The sequence below is a fragment of the Neolamprologus brichardi genome, chromosome 22 (genome assembly GCF_056152115.1).
Source record: "Neolamprologus brichardi isolate AB-2024 chromosome 22, ASM5615211v1, whole genome shotgun sequence".
NCBI classification, from domain to species: domain Eukaryota; kingdom Metazoa; phylum Chordata; class Actinopteri; order Cichliformes; family Cichlidae; genus Neolamprologus; species Neolamprologus brichardi.
Genome location: NC_142124.1, coordinates 4,058,150 through 4,083,447, shown reverse-complemented (window position 1 = coordinate 4,083,447; position 25,298 = coordinate 4,058,150). Strand labels below are relative to the sequence as shown.

The 25,298-nt window shown below is 40.5% G+C and overlaps 1 protein-coding gene across 2 annotated transcripts; it reads left to right on the top strand.

Annotated features, from left to right (window-relative positions):
• Nucleotides 1–364: 364 nt before the first annotated feature.
• On the top strand, nt 365–24,878 carry slc2a3a (solute carrier family 2 member 3a). 2 transcript variants are annotated; one of them, XM_006804210.3, is made up of 11 exons: nt 365–1,005; nt 1,309–1,448; nt 9,007–9,108; nt 10,512–10,672; nt 12,317–12,557; nt 15,921–16,083; nt 17,289–17,476; nt 18,497–18,601; nt 18,691–18,789; nt 19,758–19,961; nt 20,043–24,878. In XM_006804210.3, exons 2-11 carry the CDS (start codon nt 1,437–1,439, stop codon nt 20,352–20,354), a joined length of 1,587 nt encoding a protein of 528 aa, XP_006804273.2. In that variant the 5' UTR covers nt 365–1,005; nt 1,309–1,436; the 3' UTR covers nt 20,355–24,878. The 2 variants fall into 2 exon arrangements, with proteins under 2 accessions (XP_006804273.2, XP_035769479.1); XM_035913586.2 differs by lacking the exons at nt 365–1,005; nt 1,309–1,448; nt 9,007–9,108; nt 10,512–10,672 and adding an exon at nt 12,042–12,204.
• The last annotated feature ends 420 nt before the right edge of the window (nt 24,879–25,298 follow it).

Genomic DNA, 25,298 nt, shown 5'->3' with positions numbered 1-25,298 from the left:
CACACCACTTACAAGGCCTCTATCTCCAAGGCGTGTCTGTGTGATCAGATTTTAAATGATAATGTTTAATGCATTCTCTTTAATTATTAAGCGGTTAACACTGCTCGTAGTGGTTGTGGCTGCTAAGACAAAACGTGCTAAGGTCAAACGACGAAAGGCAAAGAAGGTTATTTTGTATTTTAATCTCAAATGATTTTTATTTATTTTTAAACAAATTCACTGAGGCAGAGCAGAGAAGTGTTACGTTCATTGCATAATAGTTCCACACAAACCTCCTCCAGGGAGTCAGCTGATTTTTGTTTGTATCTTTGTCACGCGCGAATCGTGAGCGTGAAAGACCTGCAGTGCGTGATTTCAGCACCAGCTCATACTGGTGGCTTTTCTCTGCTCGTGCTTCACAAATTCTGAGCGGATGTTCGTGAGTGTGCAAAAGTGACAGCGTTGTTTCTGCAGCTGAAATATCCCGTGACGCACTGCATGACCTGTTGCCCTGGCAACTGCCCGGCTTGCATCAACATCTGCAGCATCAGTCGTCCACTGGCTTCTGTCAAGGTCACCAGCGAGAGGCATCATGGGAAGCCGAGGAGGACACCGGGACGGGGCAGGGAGGAAGAAGGGTTCATTATCATCCCCCACCACACTCGCTCACGCAACCTCCGTCCGCGCATGCGCCTAGTCTTTTCGTTAACTGAGCTGACCAACTAACCGAAATAAGGCTGTATCCATAATAGGACATAGACGCCGCCTCGCCTCGCGGGATGCGGTGATGATGCGCAGGAGTCATGAGATCCTGCACGTCAAACTCTGAGGGGGCGCGGCCACATTCACGGCATCCCTGCGTCCTTATTTCTCATAGGCTGGCCTCAAACAAACTACAACTACGTGCGGTTACGTGCGGTTCCCTTCGCAGCTCCCGTATGCACAGCCTATATGAGAAAAGAAGGGAGGCACTGCCGCAAAAAGCGACCGCTGCAGCTCCTGTGTCCGGACTGGCAGTCACGACAGGTGAGAACCTTTTATTTGTCCGCTTTGTGCACGGGTTAATGGTCTTTGGGGGCAAGCAGGGGGTGGGAATAATCTACTGCACCTCCACTTTGTCCGGCATTAGGCCACGCGAGTACAAAAAGGTTAACTTTATTATTTCAACTACTTTTTCTTTCCATTTAAACCTGCATTATAGCAGCATGGTACTGATAACTTGAGATCGGTCTCTGATGGGAAATGAGGGGAGAGTAGTCGCGTCCTCCCTGATGGAGTCGGTTTGGTACCACGGACAGCGCCTAATGAGGTTTCCTCCTTTTCCTGCAGTTTTCAGCACCGACGGGCGGGTCCTGCGAAGCCTTATAAACACCACCTGAAGCTCCCAGCTCCAGACTCCATCCTGCAGTTTGGAAATCCTAAAATTTGCCCGGTGATCGCCCAGACAGGCTGAAAAGATGGAGAGTCAGGCAAGAGATTTTAATATTCGTTATTCTGTGTGACCCACATTCAGAGAGAGCGAGGGAGAGGGGTTGTAGGACGAAACAGGCCTACTGCTCCAGTTTGCATTTAATGAACTGGATGAAAAACGGATGAATAGTCGCTGCAACTAGAGGGTTTATTTTTAATACTTTCCCTTTTTTCTATATAGAGTGTAAGCGAAGCTGTGTGGGTGGTATAAGCCACAAGAGCTCTCTGAGTCACGCAAAGCTCTGCAGATGGGTATCAAATGTGCACCAGAGGAATACCATGTATGTTTGTGCATTCTGGTATTATCTGTAATTTGTCTGATTTTGTGCGACTTAATGCATATTTCGTTCTACTTCATACTTTCAGTTTTATTACTGTATGCTTGTTTTAGGTTAATGAGAGAGAGATTAGACATGTAGGGTGAGAGGACAAGAAAATATGCTTCCAAAGGTTAACATAACTATAAATTGCCTCAAATTCAGATACTTTTACATATTTTCTGGTTGTCACAGTCTAACAGGTTGTCAGAGATACACGACCTTCATAGTAGATGTCAGTTTGAAGCTAAATGAATTTTGTTGAAACCTTAAGATTTGCTTTCTAGTTACAAAGCATGGCGCTACATTTGACACAAAAATAAGAAAGCAATTTCTATTTCCTCCCAAAAATCAATGCTATGGTGGAAAGTATGTGACACATGAAGAACATCAGGTAGTTTAGCTCGTGTTTCCATTTATTTGACTCAAAAAACTACTTTTTGTTCTAAATGTAATCTGAAATCTTCACATGAAAAAAATGAGGAAAGATTAATTTCGAGCAATTAATTAAAAGTAATTTTGTACAGTATTAAGGTACATGCAGTTACATGTTTACAGTTCTAAACTGTGCAAAGTACATGTAGGAGCCATAATTGAATGTATTGAATTTTTTGATGATCACTGGGTTTTCATTTGTTTTGGTTGCTATGGTGATGTGTAATGGGAGTCACGTGGGTGCTAGCGGTGACATTAAGAGGGCGTTGTCAGTCTGTCATTCACTGGTTTTGATTTTGACAGAGAAGAGGGCTGGATAGCCGTAGTTTTTGTTGACCGCTGCACAACATGTTTCGTCTTGTTATATTAGAGCCTGTGACGTTGTAAGAGTCTAAATCGCGAGATGACATTACTCTGTAAACACTTTAATAAACAAGCAAACAATTCCACCTTTCGCATTATTGCGTAAACTTGACAGCGCGTCAGGCAAATAGGCGGGCTCCATCCCCGGCCTCTAGCAACTGTGGAAGTCACTACAGTACATTAGGAATATTAAAAATCATTTTTATTAAGAAACTTCTGTCAGCAATTTAATAATAGTGCTGATTTAATAATGGCTGATATGGTTGTACTTTATTGTAATTTAACAAGGAAATGTCTTAAAACAAAAGGGGGAATTGTTTCCTAAAAATAAATAACTTTTGTTTCTGTAGGTGATACAAAAGACGTCAGATATTTGGTGGTGAATACTGTCACCAGCACAAGGTCCAATTTCACAGGATTTGTTTGTCATTAAATGTTTAGTGTCTCAGATATTTATGACTCACCTCACACACTGAAGCAATTATAGCCTTGCTCAGATGGCCTCCTCCTGCCCCACCCTCCTTTGTTCATACAAATTATGAATCTGCTTGTCAGTACACCACCTGACACCCGTGAGACCCCCCCCCCCCCCTCCCCCCTCACAGAAGAGCCCGAGTCCTTCATAATGAACAGATCAATACATTAACCCTGCTTCCTGGTTACCTTCAACAATTCAGTCTTCAGAGACTATGAGCTGGTTGGCTGAGCGCAGATGTAGGTCGGATGCACTCATCGTATCTGTGTGTGTGTGTGCACGCATGCACGCACACCTCCGTGCGGCGCTGCTGTGGATTAGTGATACTTTAGTGAATGAGACGCTGCCGCATGTTTGCTGCACAGGGGTTACTTTCAGCCTCTGTCAATAAACGTGTCACCTCCAGGCTGTTGCCATGGAGATGGAGAAAAGAGGAGGTGGGAGGAGGGGGAGCTGTGGGCGTTCTTGGATGGATGGACAGAAGGGTGGAATAAGGGGTGGAGGTTTGAATGCACACACTTTGTGTTAAAAGAAAAAAGATGCAGTATGAGCACAGAGGTCTAATGTGTGCGTCATGTGATCATCTGATACACACAGTTGTTGTCCTAGAATGACATGTATGACACAGAAATATCTGTTTGTTAAATCTGTGTTCTGCTGTATCAGGGAGGATTTCTGCACACTAGAACAGTGTGATCCGATGCTGTTATCGTGAGACAGGTTGCCATAGTAACACAGCATCTGTTCAGCAAATGTGTTTGGTGCAACAGGCTACTACCAAGTTTGTCCTTCTCCTGTTTAGAGTGTTTTTAGGAGGTTGATTATTACATTTGTCTGCATGAAACCAGAGGTGTTTCCGGGGTTTTTAAAGATGTGGGAGACCAAGAATAATGACTTGGAAGAATATATTATCAGAACTATACAGTGTAGAAAACTGGTTTAGAAAATCCTAATTTCCAGGCTTAGGCACAGACATGTGCACTAAATCAAATGGTATTAAATGAAATATGGAACTCTGCCGGAGTCCTATTATTAAGCTAATTGTATTATATTGATTGAGTCATTTGCAAAGTAGTAAAAGAAGATTTAGGTTGTTTACTTAAGTAAAAATCTAACTTCTGAGTAGTCTAAGAGTGCTTTTCTAAGAGTGCTTTAGAAAATGTACTTGAAGTAATTAAGTAAAAGTACTCATCACAAATAATCACAGACAAAGTGGCATGTTAGTGGACCATAATTATTGATTAAGTAATGATTACATCACTTAAATGTTGCAGATGGAACAGTCCAGTCCAGTGGGATTGGGACAATCTGCTGGCACCACCCTCTCCTTTTCCTGGACACGCCCTTGCATGAAACAGGTTCTCTTAAAAGGAACATTAAGTCCTTCAAATGTTTGCAGTAATGTGAATAAAATGCTTGAAATCCAGTTGGATATACCTTCATAATTCAAAATATAATCATAAAGTGTTTCATTCATAAAACCAAGAAGAGCTTCGGCAGTTAGAAGAAAGAATTTGTCCCCGGGACACAGTAGATGGACAGGTTACAATCCTCTGGATCACAGATGTCAAACTGAAATGTAGCTGTACAGACATTTAACCTTCTCATTGATAGCTATTTGAGATATTTTGGGTGCTGTCAGGTGACTGACGAATTCTACTGAGTCACTGTGACTTGACAAAAAAAGGATGAAAAGGATGACGGAGAGGAAGACAAAGGTGAAACTGAGGTCAAATGTAGAAAGAAGTGTGTGTGTGTGTGTGTGATAGGATATGGGAGAGCAGCTAAGACTGAATTTCATTTTGTTCCTACGTCATGCTGGAGGCCTTTTTTCTGTGTCTCGGTTAATTAACTTTCAGCTGAACTGATGCTGATGATTTCAGACACGTGAGGAAGGCTGCTTTCACAAATTCTCACTCTTTTTTTACAGAAACTTATTACAGCCTTCAGTAACTATGTAACAATTGTGTAAAACAGCTCCATCTTCTCACCTTACAGCAGTTACAGTGTTTAGGTTGACCCCTTGTAGTTGGTGCAAGCCACTGATTTCTTCTTCTTCTCTTCTTCTTCATCAGTCAGTTGAGTCATATAACCTCTATGTTGATTTTGAGGTCATATGAGCCTAATAATAATAAATGAACACTTGAAGGTCCTTACTCCACAGGTTTAACATGCAGCACCACTGTTTGGCAGCCACATGTTTGCAGATATTTTTTAGTTTTCAAAATTTTAATTGCAGTTTAAAGATAATCTTTTTTGGTGATTGTTTATGTCATAACATCCATTAAATACAGGCAAATTCTCTGATGTCCATTAGCAGACACACCCAGAGAGATGTCGAGGCTTTTAGTCTGTGGTGTCTCAGAGGATTATTGATTATTTTTATAGTTTACACAAATCCTTAAGGACGGGAGAAGCAAAATAGTCCTTATATCCAAAGAGTGCACTTTATGATTTATTTAATCTCAAGAAATAAAAACGAGGGTACCAGTTGTTTTAAGTACATTCACATCAGGGTATAATTGGCCATGTTTTACCACTTTTGATGTTTCCTCTACGTTTCACCTTTAAAAACTATTTGTTTGCCTTGTTTGGTATCAGTCTTTTCAGCACAACCTCACGTGTCTGAATTTACAGTTATGTTTTCATTTTGAGGTACTGTATTAACACAATTGATCTAAAATCAGCCAAAAAACATCAAATCCCAGTAGAAAAAGTTATATTTTTTACTGTAACAACCACAAACATGTTTAACGAATCATATTGCATAACTTTAAATACAAATATAAATTGTCAATTTTAAAATCATATGCACAAGTTTTGCAAACAACAAAGTTCTTTGCAGCCATTTACCTTTTACCCTTTTTTAAATAACTATTTCAAACTATTTACAGAACAATCAGCTGTTCTTCAATAAGATGCCACACAAATTATTTGTGCCACTCCAAAAAATAATTTCTGTCGACTATAAAGGAAACATCACAGCCTGATACCTGCAGGTCTGACAGCAGCAGGTGTATCACTCCTGTTTCTACCTGGAGACAGCAGTCGCCTCATTGTTCTGACACACAACACAAAACTATCCACAACACTACACACTAACTACACAAGACAACACATTAACTACACACCAAACATGCTAAATGTCACAAATATTTCACATCTCAAAACTCCTAAAACTCCGCCTCTTCCTAAACAACCAAATGTCATGTTCCCATATCATTTTTTGATTGGTCGACATGGTGCATTTTTCCACCAACACGAAAGGGCTGATTTTTGTTTTTTTATTGTTTTTAGGGTTTTTTTGCTCATAAGCAGAGAGTGCTTGCTCGTGCTGTCCTTAGACAGTAAACATGACGAAACTATTCAGGAAAAAACACCATATAAGATGCGGTAAGCTGAACACAGCTTCAACCGTCTGTTTGTTGAAAAATAGTAACGCGACCACATTTTCTTGTTAGTAACAGTAACGGCGTTGTAACGATAGAAATAGTAATTAGGCTCGGCATTTAACTGTTTTTTTCTTATGTATTGGATGGGAGTTTTCTCTTATGTTCTGTCTCTCTTAGTTCTACTCTAACACTGCTTCTCTAACCTGTGGAGTTCCACAAGGTTCACTCCTAGGCCCATTACATTTTTCTGCTTCCTTCCCTTAGCTGTCATCATTCAATCTTTTTCTGAATTTTTTTTTTGTTCCAATTATATGCTGATGACTTTCAATTGTCCAACTGTCAACACCTGCAAAGGCTATATATATAAGCTTACTACAATGTTTAACCCATATCAGTGATTGACACTCTCACCTTGTCTTACACACCAACAAACCTGAGGCCATGGTCATAGCCCCTCCTGGTTTATATTCTAATATCAGTCAAACTCTTACATCCTATTGTTCAGTCACAGTGTCTGAAATCTTGGTGTTATATTTGATGCCTCTCTGGGTTTTGACTTGCATGTAAAATCAGTGTTTCATTCTTTTTTTTCCCATTTGAGGAACATTTCTAAATTGCAACATGTGGTCTCTTTGGTGGAACTGGAGTTCCTGCATTTGTGCCTTTGTGATTAGATTATTGTAATAGCTTGTTTCTTGACTTACATCAATTATCTTTTCACATCTCCAGACAACACAAAATGCTGCTGCCAGATTATTAACATTCGAGCAAGTGAGCTCACATCACTCTCACTTTATATTCTTTACATTACACTCCCAGCAGACTCATATACAGATCACAGTTACTTATCATGGATCTCAAAGCACAGTTTTCATGATGGCACTGTTGTTTTAGTCCCTCCTGTTAACAATCAAGGGTCAATGAAGGTCGACTTTATCAAAGAACTCTATACTTATGTTTGAGGAATCGATCCTAGTCATGAGATTCAGGTCAAACTGGGTCACAGCAGCAGAAATTGGGCCACTGTGTCTTTGTTTCTGCTGATGTTAGTAATTCAGCATGCAGCCGGTAATAATGAGACCCACTGCTGACGGGGCGGAACTGGCTGCTGTTTTTGAGGCCGCATAGAGATGTCGATGGGCCTCAGGTGATACGCTGCCCTTGGTACAACAATATCACGGCGAGGTCACGTAATATTAGCGTACGCTGCACTTCTCAGGATTGTTTTTGTCTCAGGGGTGTTGGTTAAACACGACCAATCAGAGGGAGAGAGAAAAAGCTACAGGGATTTTATTTCCTGCACACTCTATTGTGCTGTTGATTTAGCATAATCCATAGCAAGCTTATTATATTAAATGTATTTCAATTATGATTTTAATGTCATTGCACTGTGCAGAAGGCAATGAAGAAAAGTGAAGGGCAATCTGCACTCTAAATATAGCAGACTCACAAATATTCAATCTAACATTTCAAGCAGAAGAAATATCCTGCAGCTGGTTGTACCAAAGTCCTTCCACAAGCAACTCTTGCCAGTCAACCTGAAAATGCCTCCAGGCAGTTATTTTTAAGTGCTTACCTACATGAATAGTGAGCAAGCTATAACTTAAATTTTGATGATAATGGGGACAAAAGTTGCACGTGTAGAATCATCACTCAAAAAATGCATTCAGCTGCTGAGCGACATATTTGATTAGGTTTTACGCTGGATGCCCTTCTAGGCTTGGAACCAGAACCAGGAGTAGCTTCAGACCTTCAGAGTCTGGGCTTATTGAACACAACTAATCAAATAATGCAAAAGAAAGAATGCTATTTATCCTTGAGATAAGGGTAATGTGGCAAAAGTAAATCTTAATTAAGCCATTATTTCAGTTTAGAAATAAAAGCAATAACAGAAGCCTGATACTTAAAGAGCAAACCCACCCTGATAAAACTCGTCATCATATCTTATCAGCGTTACTGCAGCTTACGAACATCTGATCGCAATAACAACAGCGATGGCTCCTTTATCACACACCCTAATTTCATTAAATAGATGAATAGATTGTGTTATGAGGCCCGGTTCTGTTGCAGGACCAGATGACGGCTTCAGGATTGAATTTCGTCTGCGTTCAGTTGATTATCTTCAGGAAGGACAAACACAAGCAGGAAAACAGCTGATCACAGAGCCGTGGCTCAACCCAGAAGGCGCTCGAGTTTTTTGTGTATTATTGTTTCGAGTATATCTTTTCATGATTTTTCTATTTGCCTTTAACCTTAAGAACGTCCTCTGAAGAATAAATAGTGATTTGTGGTAGCAGCAGGTATGTTTATTAGAGTACAAAGATGACGAGTAAGTGTGAGTGTTTCTACGTGCAGCCCGAGTGACTTCACCGTTTGATTCCTGCTATCGCTGCTCATGTGACGCTGCATCTCTGACCTGTCTGGCGTCAGCTTCTACATTTTATTGCATCTGTCTGCCTCCTGCAATAATTTAAAATCCCATTATGATATCAAATGTCATATTCAATATCTTTGTCATGCCTCTTCTTCTCCCTTGTCTTCTTCCTCCTTTCATTCCCCTTCTTTCTCCCTCCAGGACAAGCAGGTCACAGGTTATCTCCTGTTCTCCCTCGCCACCGCCGTCATCGGCTCTCTGCAGTTTGGTTACAACACAGGAGTCATCAATGCTCCAGAGGAGGTTGGTGAATATTAGCAATTTAATGTGATGTAGGCTTCATACTATAGGAGATATAAGTTATTGTTAAGATTGCAAATACAAATATCTGATTTCTCAAGCATTACAGCCGAGGTGGGTTGAACATAAACCACAAGATAACAGAGGAACTGTGGTGCTCACATCACTGGATGGAGTGTTTGTTGAACCTTTTAGACAAAATATATAAAAATCTATCAAATCTTAATTTGCATATCTGAGTTTTAATTTGTATCACGTTTGCTACATTAGACATATATTTGCAAGTTAGTCATTAAAAATGTGTCATGCAATTTGTATCATTTTTGAGGGTGAAAAAATGTCACACTGAATATTAGAGGTGGGAATCACCATACATCCCACGATACGATATTATTGCAATTTTTTAAAATATTTTGCGATATTCAGATTCTGTACATAAAGGTAAACTTTATCAATATTCATTTTATCTAATATCAAAGTCTCACACTCAGTCTTTCTCTCATTTCAGTTTTATTGTTGACAAACTGAACGGTTTGTATTACAGTCTAGTCCAACTTAACTGAACGCAACCATCTGGTACAATTATAGCTATTCTGAACTATGCAGTTTATGAAAACTATGCAGCCCCTTCAGCAACTGAAGAATTTGAAAGTAAATTAAAACAAAATCTAATTTTACATTAAATAAAAAAGTTTCAAACTTAATTAAAATAAAACATGTCTTAAATTAAAATAAGTAAACTGTCATGTTTATTGCTGCCATAAAAAAAGTTAAACACATTTGGACAGTGAAGGAATGTCAGGATTCTTGCTCAGAAAAAGGATCAACATGCTCTGAAGTCAGAGCACAAAAACCTTTTTTGTAACAAAATATCGATTTCTGCTGTCCCTGTATCCATACATTATTAGCAAACAAAGTATCACGATGCTACACAGTATAGATTTTTCCCCCACCCCTACTGAATATGTGGAAGTCTTAAAAACTCACAAAAACACATGTATCAAATATGATGCGCTTGGCTTTAAAGGGTTAATTTTGCTTGTTTTCAGAGAAGCAAATGTACATCAGAATTATATTAAGGCTTAAATTATAAAATGTTTGTGTTAATTTGGGGGAGATTTTTATTTTACTTAACTAAGAGATAAAAGTCAGTGCTTTATTAATGTGAAAGAATATATAACAAAAATAACCTCTTTGAAAAAGTTGTTTTGGTTGAAACAGATCTCTCCATTTACCCACTTTTCTCACTTTCTAACTTTATCTTTGTTTTAAATATAGTTATTTTTCGTTTATTGAACACATAAAATAACAAATACTATAATGTTCTGTGTATTCTTCTGTCTGGCCAGTTCTGTGAATTGATCTGTTTTCTCATCCTCTGTCTGTGCGTCCATCTCTGCCTACAGAAACTCAAATCTTTCTTCAACGTAACCTGGTATAAGCGATATAACGAGAACATCGACCATGGTGTTTGCACCATTGTCTGGAGCGTTGCTGTTTCCATCTTCAGTGTGGGCGGCATGGTGGGCTCCTTTAGTGTTGGTGTCATAGCTAACCGGTTTGGCAGGTACGAAACCTTCTTCATCCTGTTGTGTAATATTGTAGGTAACATGCAAGATTTATTTTCTTTCCTCTCTATAAGAACTCATGTTTTTACTTTTAGAGCAGTTTTGTGGACATTAAGTCACAGCAGTGTTTTTCACTACACTGGCTCTGTGCATTTCCTGTTTGGTACAGCTGAACGTCACAGCCCATTACTGTTAATGGATCTCATGAAGCGTGTCTGTCCTGAGTTCGCTGTTCTGCTCTAACGTTCCCCAGAGTTGTTCCTTTATTTCTCCATTTCCTTCTAAATTGTTTATTTGTGGTGAGTCTGCTGCCAGTCAAACAGTGTTGGGGAGTAACGGAATACATGTACCGCCGTTACGTATTTAAAATACAAAATATGAGTAACTGTATTCCGTTACAGTTACCGTTTACAAAGGTGGTATTTAGAATACAGCTACTTTGTTGAAATAAATGGATTACACGGCGGTACTTCCCTGTTTCATATTGTGACGGGTCAGGCCTGTTTGGGTTTTGTTTGACAGCTACGTTCTGTTGTTCCAGGCGGCAGCGTTACGGTTGCCATGGTTACAGGGTTACGCTCTCGCTCTCCGTGTTTCCTGGGTGAGAGAGCGCCTGTTGTTGTTGTGCTAAGCTAATAGGCAGAATGTTACAGGTATAGCTCTAAAGAATGTAGCATCATAGGCAGTGTAGTCCGTGCTGCAGGGAGAATGGACTGCTGTACCCGTTATGTGTCTGTGAGCGAGGGAGGGAGAAAAAGGAAAAGTCCGAGCTGTCATCGAGCAAAAACAGGAGCTGGAAGCATGTAAATATAATAATAACCACTGCAGCCAAGAAGAGAGCCTGACGAGCCCAGCTGTAAGTAAGCTATTAAGACTCGACTGTACACCGTGTTCGTGTTTTCCTCCAAAAACAATAAGTTCCGTTGGAGCAGCCTTTCAACTCCTCTCTCTGTCTCTGCTAGCAAAGTTGACCCAGACAACAAAGTAAAGCTAGTTTTCAGCTACGAGCCGACACAGAACCCACCGTATTAGCCAGAGGTCCCTTTACTACGGTTCGGAGCCGCGGACCTTCAATAACAGTAATAAATCACAGCAATAGTACATTCATGTAGTTGTAAACAGCATGATAATATATTAAGTAATCCAAAGTATTCAGAATACGTTACTCTCATTGAGTAACGTAACGGAATACGTTACAGAATACATTTTGGGGCATGTATTCTGTAATGGAATACATTTTAAAAGTAACCTTCCCAACACTGCAGTCACCATGTGAAGTTACTGGGAAGTTAACACACAGCTAATGCTAGTGTTGGCTAGCAAAATGAAAAGATGGTGTCCATATAACCTAAACTGTATTTAAACTGTTTTTTGTTTTTATTTAAAGCCTCTTCTTGTCTAAAGTTAAGCCTTTTAACATGGAAATCTATGGATACTTTTGGAACCAGCCTTGAGACGTCATTCCAGGAGTTTCAGTCTTTGGGAAATCTACATTAGCTTTAATTTCCCTCCCTGGAGTTTGGTTGAAAATGTTAGTTTTCCTTTGTCAAACGTTTTAGCATCAAGTTGTGGAGTTTTTTGTACATTTTTTTGTTTTTTAATCATTAACATTCATATTCTTTCCTCAACCTCCTCATCCTCAGGCGTCGCTCCATGATCCTGGTGAACTCTCTGGCAGTGATCGGCGGCCTCCTTATGGGCTTCTCCACCATCTGTTCCTCCTATGAGATGGTGATCGCTGGGCGTCTGGTCATCGGCCTTTTCTGTGGCCTTTTTACTGGCCTGACTCCCATGTATGTTGGCGAGGTGTCACCGACGCCGCTCCGCGGAGCTTTCGGCACTCTGCACCAGCTCGGCGTGGTTGTGGGCATCTTGATCGCTCAGGTCAGCAGCTCTACTAAAAACTTCACACTAGAGATGTGTGACTAAATCTGCTTGACTGCTTTAGGAAATTAATGTAATGTGCTGGAGTAAGCTTTGCACGGATCTGATTGTTTAATGCTGCAGGGGTTTTATTTTACAACATTAAGTGCCTCGAGGTGACTGTTCTTAGAAATTGGTGCTATTTAATCAAATGTAGTTGAATTGAAAGTTTATTAAGTCAAAGTTCAGAAGACATGTATATTAGGTTCATTTCAGGCATCTGAGCTAAACCTAGTTTGTATCAAGAAGTCTTTGAGTTACAGGAGTTCATTCATTTTTAATTAATATGGATAATTATCAATTCAATTCAATTCAATTCAATTTTATTTATATAGCGCCAAATCACAACAAAAGTCGCCTCAAGGCGCTTCATAGATACAGAGAAAAACCCAACAATCATATGACCCCCTATGAGCAAGCACTTTGGCGACAGTGGGAAGGAAAAACTCCCTTTTAACAGGAAGAAACCTCCGGCAGAACCAGGCTCAGGGAGGGGCGGGGCCATCTGCTGCGACCGGTTGGGGTGAGAGAAGGAAGACAGGATAAAAGACATGCTGTGGAAGAGAGACAGAGGTTAATAACAGATATGATTCAACACAGAGAGGTCTGTTAATACATAGTGAGCGAGAAAGGTGACTGGAAAGGAAAAACTCAATGCATCATGGGAATCCCCCGGCAGCCTACATCTATTGCAGCATAACTAAGGGAGGATTCAGGGTCACCTGGTCCAGCCCTAACTATATGCTTTAGCAAAAAGGAAAGTTTTAAGCCTAATCTTAAAAGTAGAGATAGTGTCTGTCTCCCGAATCCAAACTGGAAGCTGGTTCCACAGAAGAGGGGCCTGAAAACTGAAGGCTCTGCCTCCCATTCTACTTTTAAATACTCTAGGAACAACAAGTAGGCCTGCAGAGCGGGAGCGAAGTGCTCTAATAGGGTGATATGGTACTACAAGGTCATTAAGATAAGATGGGGCCTGATTATTTAAGACCTGGATTTAAGGTCTGGATTAAGATTCTGGATTTAACAGGAAGCCAAAACAGGAGAAATATGCTCTCTCTTTCTAGTCCCTGTCAGTACTCTTGCTGCAGCATTTTGGATTAGCTGAAGGCTTTTCAGTGAGTTTTTTGGACATCCTGATAATAATGAATTGCAGTAGTCCAGCCTGGAAGTAATAAATGCATGAACTAGTTTTTCAGCGTCACTCTGAGACAGGATATTTCTAATTTTAGAGATGTTGCGCAAATGGAAGAACGCAGTCTTACATATTTGTTTAATATGTGCGTTGAAGGACATATCCTGGTCAAAAATGACTCCAAGGTTCCTCACAGTGTTACTGGAGGCCAAGGTAATGCCATCCAGAGTAAGAATCTGGTTAGATACCATATTTCTAAGCTTTTCAGCGCCGAGTACAATGACCTCAGTTTTATCTGAGTTAAGAAGCAGAAAGTTAGTGGCCATCCAAGTCTTTATGTCTTTAAGACATTCCTGCAGTTTAACTAATTGGTGTGTGTTATCTGACTTCATGGACAGATAGAGCTGGGTGTCATCTGCATAGCAGTGAAAATGTATGCTATGTCTTCTAATGATGCTGCCTAGGGGAAGCATGTATAATGTAAACAGAATTGGTCCTAGCACTGAACCCTGTGGAACTCCATAATTAACCTCAGTGTGTGAAGAGGACTCTCCATTTACATGCACAAATTGGAGTCTATTAGATAGATATGATACAAACCACTGCAGTGCAATACCTGTAATACCTACAGCATGTTCTAATCGCTCTAACAGGATATTATGGTCAACAGTATCGAATGCTGCACTAAGGTCAAGAAGGACAAGCACAGAGATGAGTCCACTGTCAGAGGCCATAAGAAGATCATTTGTAACCTTCACTAAAGCTGTTTCTGTGCTGTGATGAACTCTGAAACCTGACTGAAACTCTTCAAATAAACCATTCCTCTGCAGATGATCTGTTAGCTGTTTGACAACTACTCTTTCAAGGATTTTTGATATGAAAGGAAGGTTGGAGATTGGCCTATAATTAGCTAAGACTGCTGGGTCTAGAGATGGCTTTTTGAGTAAGGGTTTAACTGCAGCCACCTTGAAGGCCTGTGGTACATAGCCGATTATTAGAGATAGGTTGATCATATATAAGATCGAAGAATTAATCAATGGCAGGACCTCTTTGAGCAGTTTTGTAGGAATGGGGTCTAAAAGACACGTTGATGGTTTGGAGGAAGTAATTATTGAAGTTAACTCAGAAAGATCGATTGGAGAAAAAGAGTCTAACTTAACATCAATGGAACTAAGAGTAGCTGTAGATAATATTACATCTGTGGGATGATTATTGGTAATTTTTTCTCTAATGATAAAAATTTTATTTGTGAAGAAGTTCATGAAGTCATCACTAGTTAACGTTAAAGGGATGGTTGGCTCAAAAGAGCTCTGACTTTTTGTCAGCCTGGCTACAGTGCTGAAGAGAAACCTGGGGTTGTTCTTATTTTCTTCAATCAGTGATGAGTAGTAAGCTGTTCTGGCTTTGCGGAGGGCTTTCTTATAAAGCAACAAACTATTTCTCCAGGCTAAATGATGATCCTCTAAATTTGTGACACGCCATTTCCTCTCCAGATTACGAGTCATCTGCTTTAGGGTACGTGTTTGAGAATTATACCACGGGGTCAGGTACTTATGATTAGAGACCTTAGTTTTCACTGGAGCTACAGTATCCAGAGTCGTACGTAGTGAGGAGGTGAAATTATTAACAAGATAATCGACCTCTGTTGGGGTAGCGACCTCTGTTATCATCGCTGTGGTCGTTACTCAAGAAAAGAAATGCATTACACTTTTCCAGAACTTAATTACAAGTTAACAAGAGAAACCTTAGGATACAGTCCCACACGCTAAGACAAATGTCATTCCTAATGAGGACAAACCATCTTTCTTTTAGTTTTTACAAATGAAAAAAGCCGACGTGACAAAGCAAAGATCAAAAGCATAAATAAATCAGCGGAAAGCCCAACAATTAGATGGCCCACTATGAGGAAGCCCCTTGGTGACAGTGGGAAGGAAAAACTCCCTTTTAACAGGGAGAAACCTCCAGGAGAACCAGGGTCAGGAAGGGGTGGCCACCTGCCGTGACCAGTTCTGTGAGGCCATGAAATATGAAAGTTATGCATGAATTTAAAACAAGATATTCTTTAGTCTTGTCTTACTACATAGTAGTATCTACAAGAGGATATCAGCTAGGATACACAGTGAGCATAAAAACTGATTGAGTTTTATTGTTTTGATCAGTTTTACCCTTTTTCTGTGTCCCCTGATGTCTAGATCTTTGGTCTGGAAGCCCTGCTGGGTTCAGACAACCTGTGGCCTCTGCTGCTGGCCCTGACTGTGGCCCCCGCTGTCCTGCAATGCATCCTGCTGCCGTTCTGTCCCGAGAGCCCCCGCTTCCTGCTCATCAACCTCAAACAGGAAGAGGAGGCGCGCAACGGTACACAATAATACATCTATAAATATACTGCAATGACACACAACATTACTGCTTTTCCTGCTGCTGTGCATGGATGGACTCCAACATCTTGGATTGCACCTGGTGGTGGTGTTTCTCTCTCTCCTCTGAAGCCTCAGTGAGGTCACAGTAGCACCACCTTCTTTTTTTTTAGCTTCTGATTAGAATGGCGCACCACCTCACAGTAGAAGCCCAGAGCAGAATGGAAGCGGCAGTAGAAGAAAAGAGACTGGAGTTGGCAAACTTATATTCAAAACCATCACAACACGCTGAGCTAGCAAGAGCTAGCTCATTAGCAGTGACTGACCTTTCAAAATAAGAGCAAAGAAACTGTCTACTTTACCTTAAAATATATGAAGCACAACACATACCAAGTATAGTCTTTAGATGTAAATGCTACTATTACTGTATCACTGTTACTAATGGGGATAATAGAGATTTCAATAAACTAAATTAAACTACCACCAATAGAAATGTAACTTCAGTCACTCACTGTTGTTAGCTTTATTGTCTCTATCCCCACGGCACCTATAACACTATAATATGTATTCTATCAGCACCAGCATTACTGCTAAAGACCACCTTGAGATGGTCCCATTGACTAACACAGTGTCTTCATGTAATAATGTTGGAAGGACTCAGCAGTTACAGCACTGCAGCATTACAGACAGAAGCAGTGAGAAGGAGAGAGATTCGTTACAGATGCACAGAGGTGGGATCAGCGGAGTCAGGAGGAAGGTCGAGCCTGATCAGAGGAGTCCTTGAACAGACAGAAGGTTTTGGCATCTGTTCAACTTGTGGCCTGTTTGGTTTGACTCTGAGGCCCTGACCCACTTCTCCTTCATGCCTCCATAAGATAAACAAACACAGTTACTGTGTTCGTTTAGCGACTGCAGATTCTCTGCAGAAAGCAAAATTTAGCAACGTGTCCTGATGTTATGAAGGTTACGATAAACGAAGCTGCTATAACTCACAATCTTTTGTGAAGGAATAAATATGCAGATTGTCTTTTTTAAATAAACAAACTCTGACATTATGTCGGAAAAGACTTTGAACTCAGCCTGTGTGAATCCTGCTGTGTAGCGCCCGCTGGTGGTGGTGTCTACATCTTCTTGTTGTTGCTGTTTTGTGTTTTTGTCTTTCGCATCTGTAAAGGTGAACAAAACTTGTCTCTGTCCTGTCCGCAGTGCTTGTGCGTCTGCGTGGCTCTGAGGATGTGAGCAAAGATCTGCAGGAGATGAAGGAGGAGAGCGCCAAGATGGCCAAGGAGAAGAAAGTAACCATCGCTGAACTGTTCCGCACGGCAGCGTACCGACAGCCCCTCTTCGTCGCCGTCATGCTGCAGCTCTCCCAGCAGCTGTCAGGAATTAACGCTGTAAGTTTAATGGGTTTTATTGTCTGTTTTTGATGCAGCTTTGCGGCGGTTAGTGCTGTCGGCTCACAGAAAGAAGCTTGTTCTCCCTCTCCCTGTGTGGGATTACTTCGGATACTCTGACTTCTTTCCATAGACATCCATGGCATTAAGCCATTGGTGGGCAATTCCAGGCCTCCTGCAGGTTTTAGATCTCACCTTGGGTCAACACACCCGAATCAAATGATTAGTTCGTTACCAGGCCTCTGGAGAACTGCAGGAGCTAATTTAGCCATTTAAATCAGCTGTGTTGGTTCAAGGACACATCTAAAACCTGCAGGGACACCGGCCCTCGAGGCCTGGAGTTGCACCCCTGCATCAAGTTAATTGGTGAATTTTGCTGTGTTGTGAATATAAACAAGAGTGACTGCCTGCCTCGGTGCAACCTGCGACAGACTGACAACCTGTCCAGGGTGCACCCTGCCTCTTGCCCCATGAGAGCCGGGGTGCTGGGATGGGCTCCAGCCTCCCTGGTGGCCCTGACTTGGATGGATGGAAGTTTAATGTTTATTTTTAGCTCTTCCTGTGCCCTTCATTTTAAAAAAAAATCTATATAATAAAACTGATAAATATAATTAATGAAAATAAAAATAACAGCAGTGCTTGAAGGTATCCTTCAAACCACAGGTCAGAGTCAGAGATGGAGGGCAATTTAGCGCTCTGAGCATTTGTCTGGATCTTTTAGTTAATTTGAAAAAAATATTGGATAAAAGGCCTCTAAAGGTTGTTATTTGACTAAAAAATGTCTTATAAGCAACGTCATGCTATAAAACTGGGTGTAGCTATTATTCCTGGATGTTGGGTAGGTTGGGCTGTTATATTCTCACTGTTGGCAGCTCCCAGAAGGATCCTATAGCAAAATTGGTTTATAAAAGATGGAGGTCAGTGGGAAAATAAAATATGCATTATTTATTTGATACTGTTATAAACGAGGTAATATTACATCCCTCATATTCTCACTTCCATCCTCTCTACCTCCCTCAGGTGTTTTATTACTCCACTGGGATCTTTTCCTCAGCCGGTGTGGAGAAGCCGATCTACGCCACCATCGGAGCCGGCGTCGTCAACACCATCTTCACCATTGTTTCTGTGAGCGACGCCGCCGTGTGTCTTTTTCATCTTGGTATGCGTTTGTGTGCGCCGGGAAGCACGTCACTCACAATGTCCCTGTCCTACAGTTGTTCCTAGTGGAGAAAGCAGGGCGCAGGACTCTGCACCTCCTGGGACTGGGCGGGATGGCGGTTAGCGCTCTGCTAATGACTGTGTCCCTCCTGCTGGTGAGTTCAGTGACTTGATTCTCTCCACAGCCAAAACAAAAGTAAATGCGACATCAGCTGTTTGCTTTTGTTGCTATATTGAATGGCCGATGCAGTATTTCCATCAGTTATTTCCCGTAGCATTTATATATTTAAAAGCAATTAATTGGTTAATTATTCTATTATTACTTTTTTCTGTATTTTTGTCTCTTGCCATTTTCAGTCAGTGGTTTGTATAAAGATGTGGAAACGTAGAAAAAATTAAAAACAAAATAATAAATAATTAAGGAGCAAATAAATATACTTAGTTCCACTGAAAAGCAAATAATTCACCATTGCCTGCTCTCACTTGTAGCATCCCTGGCTGAATGATGGTCTCTTATACTGATGCTTCACAGAGGTTTTATTGGAAATGTTTTTATTGAAACATTCAGTGAAGACACCGTAAGAGCTAGGAGCAAAACAAAACCAGCAATATTAATACCATAACATCAAAGGAAACAAATTTCTCCTGCTCACATATAGCATATACATCAAATTTACATCACTCAATTCATTATATCACCTCACTAACTTACAACTACACATAAAGGTCAAGGTTAACAAAATAAACTCTATTAAACGACATTTTGATTGCATGTAACTTATTCCGTTAAAGGAAACATTAACAAACCTTGTGCCACTGTCAGCCAGGTACTAATTGGCAAAGGAAACGTACATATTTTTCACTTTAAGGCACACTATTTACCTAAAAGAAACGTTACTAACAGCCCTTTAACGGTTTTGCGCCAGTTTCCTGTTTCAAAATAAAAGCATGGATTTCAAAATAAAACCGAAGTACCTTTCAAACAAACGTAAAAATATTTACCAAATTTAAAGGTAAAGCAAATAATTCACCATTGCATGCTCTCACTAACTGTTAGATAAGCTAATCTTTGTGTTCCTGTCAGTCAGTAAGCGTGCAGCTCATCCTCTTTCTGTCTGTGCAGGATAAAATCCCTGGTATGAGCTACGTGGCCATCTTGGCTGTCATGCTTTTTGTGGCTATGTTTGAGCTGGGCCCCGGTCCAATCCCATGGTTCATTGTGGCCGAGCTGTTCTCCCAGGGGCCCCGCCCGGCAGCCATGGCTTTGGCCGGCTGCTGTAATTGGACAGCTAACTTCCTGGTTGGGATGAGCTTCCCCACACTTCAGGTAAGGGAGAGAGGTGATTGTTTTTTTCTTGTGGTTTATTTTGCTGTAGATCATTCTGACTCTGCTCTCTCCTCTCCTCAGGGGTGGTTGGGCCCGTGGGTGTTCCTCATCTTCACCGGCTTACTGATCGTCTTTTTCATCTTCACATTCATCAAAGTGCCCGAGACCAAAGGCAAGACCTTCGACGAGATTGCTCGTGGCTTTAGTAGCGCCGCACCTCCTTCCTCGTCCGCCGAGGATCCTCCAGCCAGTGCCAGCACTGCTGTGACGCTTCCTGCCTCTCCTGTGAAGGAGAAGGTCCCACTGGTGGAGGCACCAGCACCAGCACCAGCAGCAGCTCCATCTCCGGTGGCTGAGACCACACCTCTTGAAGCTAAACAGGAGAGCAAGTAGAGCAGGTGTAGATGAGGTTTTAATGGATAAGAGAGGTTATAAACGAAGGAAGAGCCACAGCAGTTTTAGACGTACTCTAAATTGGAACTAAAGCTTATTTTATAGCAGGCTTAGATAACAAAAGCATTACGAGTTCACGGGTTTGTACCTTTGAAAGGTCCTACTTTCTGCTCTCATCATCGCACTTTGGACGTTCTCACGCTTCCTTCTTTTAAATCCTCTCTTCCTTTGAAAAGAAACAGATACATTCCTAGGAATTCAACTGCACTCATTGACAGTGTGACTCTTTTTCAACACGGCAGTGAGTCTCAGGATGACACACTGTAAAACAAAATTGAAGCAGGCGCCGGGTAACAGTCAAGGTGAAAGGATGACGCCTTTATGAAGGGCCGTAGGTGTCTCCTTAAACATAATGTTTGAGTTCAGGCCTGAGTGGTGTTAGAATAACAATGACCCACATTTTTTTAAACTGACACACTTCTGTTTAAAATATTAGACATGTGTCGTAGTGGGCAGTGTAGTGCAGTGTGTATTTTAGCTGTAGTTCGTATATTATTGTAGATTTTGTTGCACTTATGTATATGGAAACGTTCTCAAATCGCAGGTCTGAAAGGATAATTGCAGTTTCTGCTTTCACAGAGAGCTTTGAAGAGCAAAGCCAAAGAAACGGTGAACACACGACCTGAAATCGGCTCGTCGCGGCGGGGATTTAACAGCCGCACAGGTCACGCTAACTGTAGAAATTCTGAAAGCTAATAAGATGGTCAAAGCTGTAATCTAGTATGCCTTTGCTTAGTTGGAGTTTGGCGCCACCTTCAGTAATAGCTGACAATTGCAGAGGTTCTGCTTCATCTTTGATCTTAGAGTTGATGTAGTTGGTGATGAATCCCAAATTTACTCCAAAAAATGTCCCGTTCACCAGAGAATTTAAACTTATAATTATTCTATATAATGTTTATATAGACACTGAATATATAGAAAGAATTATTATTTTTAGGACTTCGCCCTGTAAACAAAACACTTTTAATCATTTTACACACGTAGATTACGGTGGGGTAGCGTGCAATGTATATTATTTTGTTAAAGGGAAAATTATCATAGTATTTATAACCTTAGAAACTGATTTTTGTATAGAGTATATAGTTAAAAATCTATCAAAGAACTGTAGTGCTTTCCAGATTTGCCCCAAGGGGGGACACAGAGTTTGCAATAAGCTCTGTGTCCATCACCTAAAATGTAGCTCAGAGATTTAGATGCATTCATGCACCTTGTTAACCAGAGAAGCGGCAACGCAAGCAATAGAGCCAAAATCAGCAACGTAGAAGTCATCGAGCACAATAGCGCTTTATGTCTAACCTACAGAATAATCGAAACTATATTTACCTGCAGATACTTCTATCTGTCAGAGCTGATGTTAGAATAGATAAAAGTGGCATCAAATGTGCATTTATTGTACAATCTTAATCCTAAACTCTCAGTGAGCTGAGAATGGGCGGAGACCATTAAAGGGGGAAGTGCTAATACTGTAAGGATAACGGGTGACACAGCTGTCTGTGATGGTTCATGGGCTTTTATTTTAAATTAGACTTTTTTCCACAAAGGGAAAATGACACAGTGGACATTTTTTTAGTGTTGTGTTTTTGTTCTGAAATGAAACTGTCTATGGGTTTGTTTTTATTTATATACAGAAATTGCAAAGGACTGACTGGGGCTTTAATTCTACAAAAAACAACAAAACATCTGGAAGCAGCTGGTCTGGATGCAGGACTCAGTGATTGGAGGGCAAAACCTTTTTTTTTCCAGCAGACTTTATTACATATCTGCTCCGAATGCTGGAGTTTTCTTTAAAGCGGGAACACTCAGAGAACCGAGGTTACGTAACCTCCAGCGCGTCTCAGCTCGCTCTGAGAAAGTGCGTAAAATTATTTCATCCTTCAGGTCAAAATGAACTTCTTCTTTCCTCATTTCTGCTAATTTTCCCCCATACGTGCGTCAGATTTGTTAATGTGACATGAAGAATGTCTTCAAATGCTTTAAAAATCCTTCGAATGGCCCAAACGCACTAAAACGGACCTTTGACGCGATACTGTAAGAGTATAAAAATAGTTTATTCTTACAAAAGCTGTAAGGCTAAATGACTTAATAAGCAACAATCAGTCCTGTGTATTTCATACATTAATAGTGATTCCCAAATAATAAAATGAACATTAACAACCACGATTTGTAGAAATGAGACCACGTCTGTGTGGCGTGAGTCTGGCTTTACGTGCTTGGGTCCAGATCCTGCCAACGTTGTGACGCTTTGTCTGAAGAGTAGCACCATCAGCCATTACAGATGTATGTATTCCAAACAGTGTGCAGTGTGTGTGGTGCAGACATGTGTGACACAAAGTATATTTTATACATTCTGTCGTGACCGCGTGAATTCCTGTAGTTTCATGAAAAAAGCTATTTTCACTCACGCTGCACAACGAGGATATATTTATTGATTTATGTATAAATTTATGAATTTATTGTAATTATTGTACGCTGGAAGAATATTTGTGTGGACACGACTTCTTTCAATGCCTCGTTTAAATGGTGGAAATATATAACTTTGCAGACCTGTTGAACTTGAGAGATTTAAGATTTATTGAGAGGAATATTTCTTGCAATGAGGGGATTGTTTGTGCAGTCATGACTTTGTTGTGCATTGCTGTATTTGTGGGTCATGTACTGTGCTTGCATTGAGGGAGGGCTGCGGTACGCTCCTCCTCGCCGGTGGTGTTCAGTGTTGTGTTTAGTCTCTCGACCCTGTTTAGTCTCACGCAGCTTCTTCGATGGCACTAACACTGAGGCTGATATTTAAAGTTCTTTCTATTACACAGCCTGCCCTGTTGGGCTTTTGTGATACAGGATACCTCCAAGATTTGAGTCCACTGCTCTCAGCATTGAGGTCACGGGGCTGGAGTTGAGAAACAAGTGGAGCAAAATGTTTAAAAGATTGGATTTTTGCAACCTTCAAGACAACACTGTAACAATATTCCAGTTAGTATTTGCAAGCATGAATCTGTTATTTTACAGTGTTCCTACTGTAATCTACAACAACAGTTTCCTGCTGTGAAAATATTACACCACTGTGCAGTATCTAATATTCAAAATTACCTGTATTTTCACAGCTGTTTTGTATACTTAGAACCTCTGATTCTATCGGTGGTGCAAAAGTGAATATTGTTTGTTAAAGTTTCCAAAACCTCTTCAACAGGGCTTTAAAACCTGAATGATTTGGGGTAACTCGACCCTGATTGACTGCAGTGCATCCCAAATGTATTTGAAAGGATTTAAAACAGATATATGGACCCGGGCTCACACTGCTCCCAACAGCTACTTTATGCACACGTACGAACCCAAAACCCTCAAAACCTTCCACTTACTGTACAAAGATAGTATAATTGCTAATTTGTAAATATGTATTTTTTAATAGAGTACTATTTATATGTTGACTTTGGCCATTGTGTGTGTGTTTGGTTCCTTTTTTCGTTCGGGGTGCACATTGTCATTACTGTATCGCTCACTCTGCTTCTTTGGCTCTTAACATCCAGCAGATCACCGGTGGCCGTGTTGGATTGTAGTTCGTCTATTCTTCTGCTTCCTTTTTGGGTGTAAAGTAAGCGAAAGCTTCCTGAAATGTGGTGGATATTAACCCAGCCCTAATCATTTACAGATCGCCTGAGGCCTGGTGGATGTTAACTGGTTAACTAGTACCCTTGCACATTGTACACAGTCTGCCTGTGAGTAAGAGTCGAACCCTGACTAACGTTGCTGTCCACCGGCTGTACGTGCCTGGTCACATTACACTCAGAGGTGTTTAGCACTGCTCAGTTTGGTTAGGACTTTTAGCCATATTGTTACACTTGAAAATTCCAAAATAAACTATCAAAGCTTTTGTGTTTTAAACCAGCAGTTCTGGTAATATTCGTGCAATGTCACAGATATGAATCTATCACCGAGGAACAGGTCTCAACAGTTCACTTTGTTCTGTTTGTGTTTCCGGCGTCGGTTTGGTCCTAACGTGTGTTGTTGATGTGTAAATAGATGTTTGAGTGTCATGTACTGTAATGCTGTTCGTGCCTCTCTCACTGTTATTAAATGTGTGTCTTTGTGAGAAAGCTTCCCGTTGCTTCCAGTATGTTAGTAAGAACTCGCTGGTTTACTCAGTAACAATAAACGAGGTTCATCTGAAACTTGAAGGCCGTGCTGTGGTTAGTTAATGTTACATCTGTACTGTGTGTGCAGTGCAGAGACTGGGTGTTATTTTAGACACGTTTCAAAAAGCCATCTTTATGCATTGTCTTTGAGTGGCAGCCAAAAACGAAGCCAAGTGATATTGATCATATGTTTTGTTGGAAACAGACCAAGCTGGTGATTTATGGTTTTATTTTATTTTACATTTTTCTGTGCAACAACAGTGATGCACCCCAGCCTTTTTTGTTTGTACTGTACAAACCAGTTATAATGTTGTTAAATAAAATATTCATCATGTAACTACACACAGTGTGACCATCTTTCTTTCAGCACTCATGAAATTTTGTTTATAATGTCCTCTTAACATGTAGTGTATCATATTTGATACAGTTTTTATGAGTTTTTGAGATTCACAATACACTATTGAGCAAAAAAAAAAACATACAAGGTGCAGCAAATATGATACAAATTAAAACTAATCTATGCAAATTAATATTTGTTTTATTTGTCAGGAGGCTCAATAAATGTTCCATGTTCAAAAAAGACTTTTTAGAATTTTCTGGCAATTATTTCATGGTTCAGACTTTCCTCCCTCATAATCTAAACACTGACTTATTCTGAGTTATTCAATAAAAACTGAGCCGAAATGCAGAAGTGGTGTTTGAAAAAGTAAGTACATCCCACGATTCAATAACTCGGAGAGCCACTTTTATCAGCAAT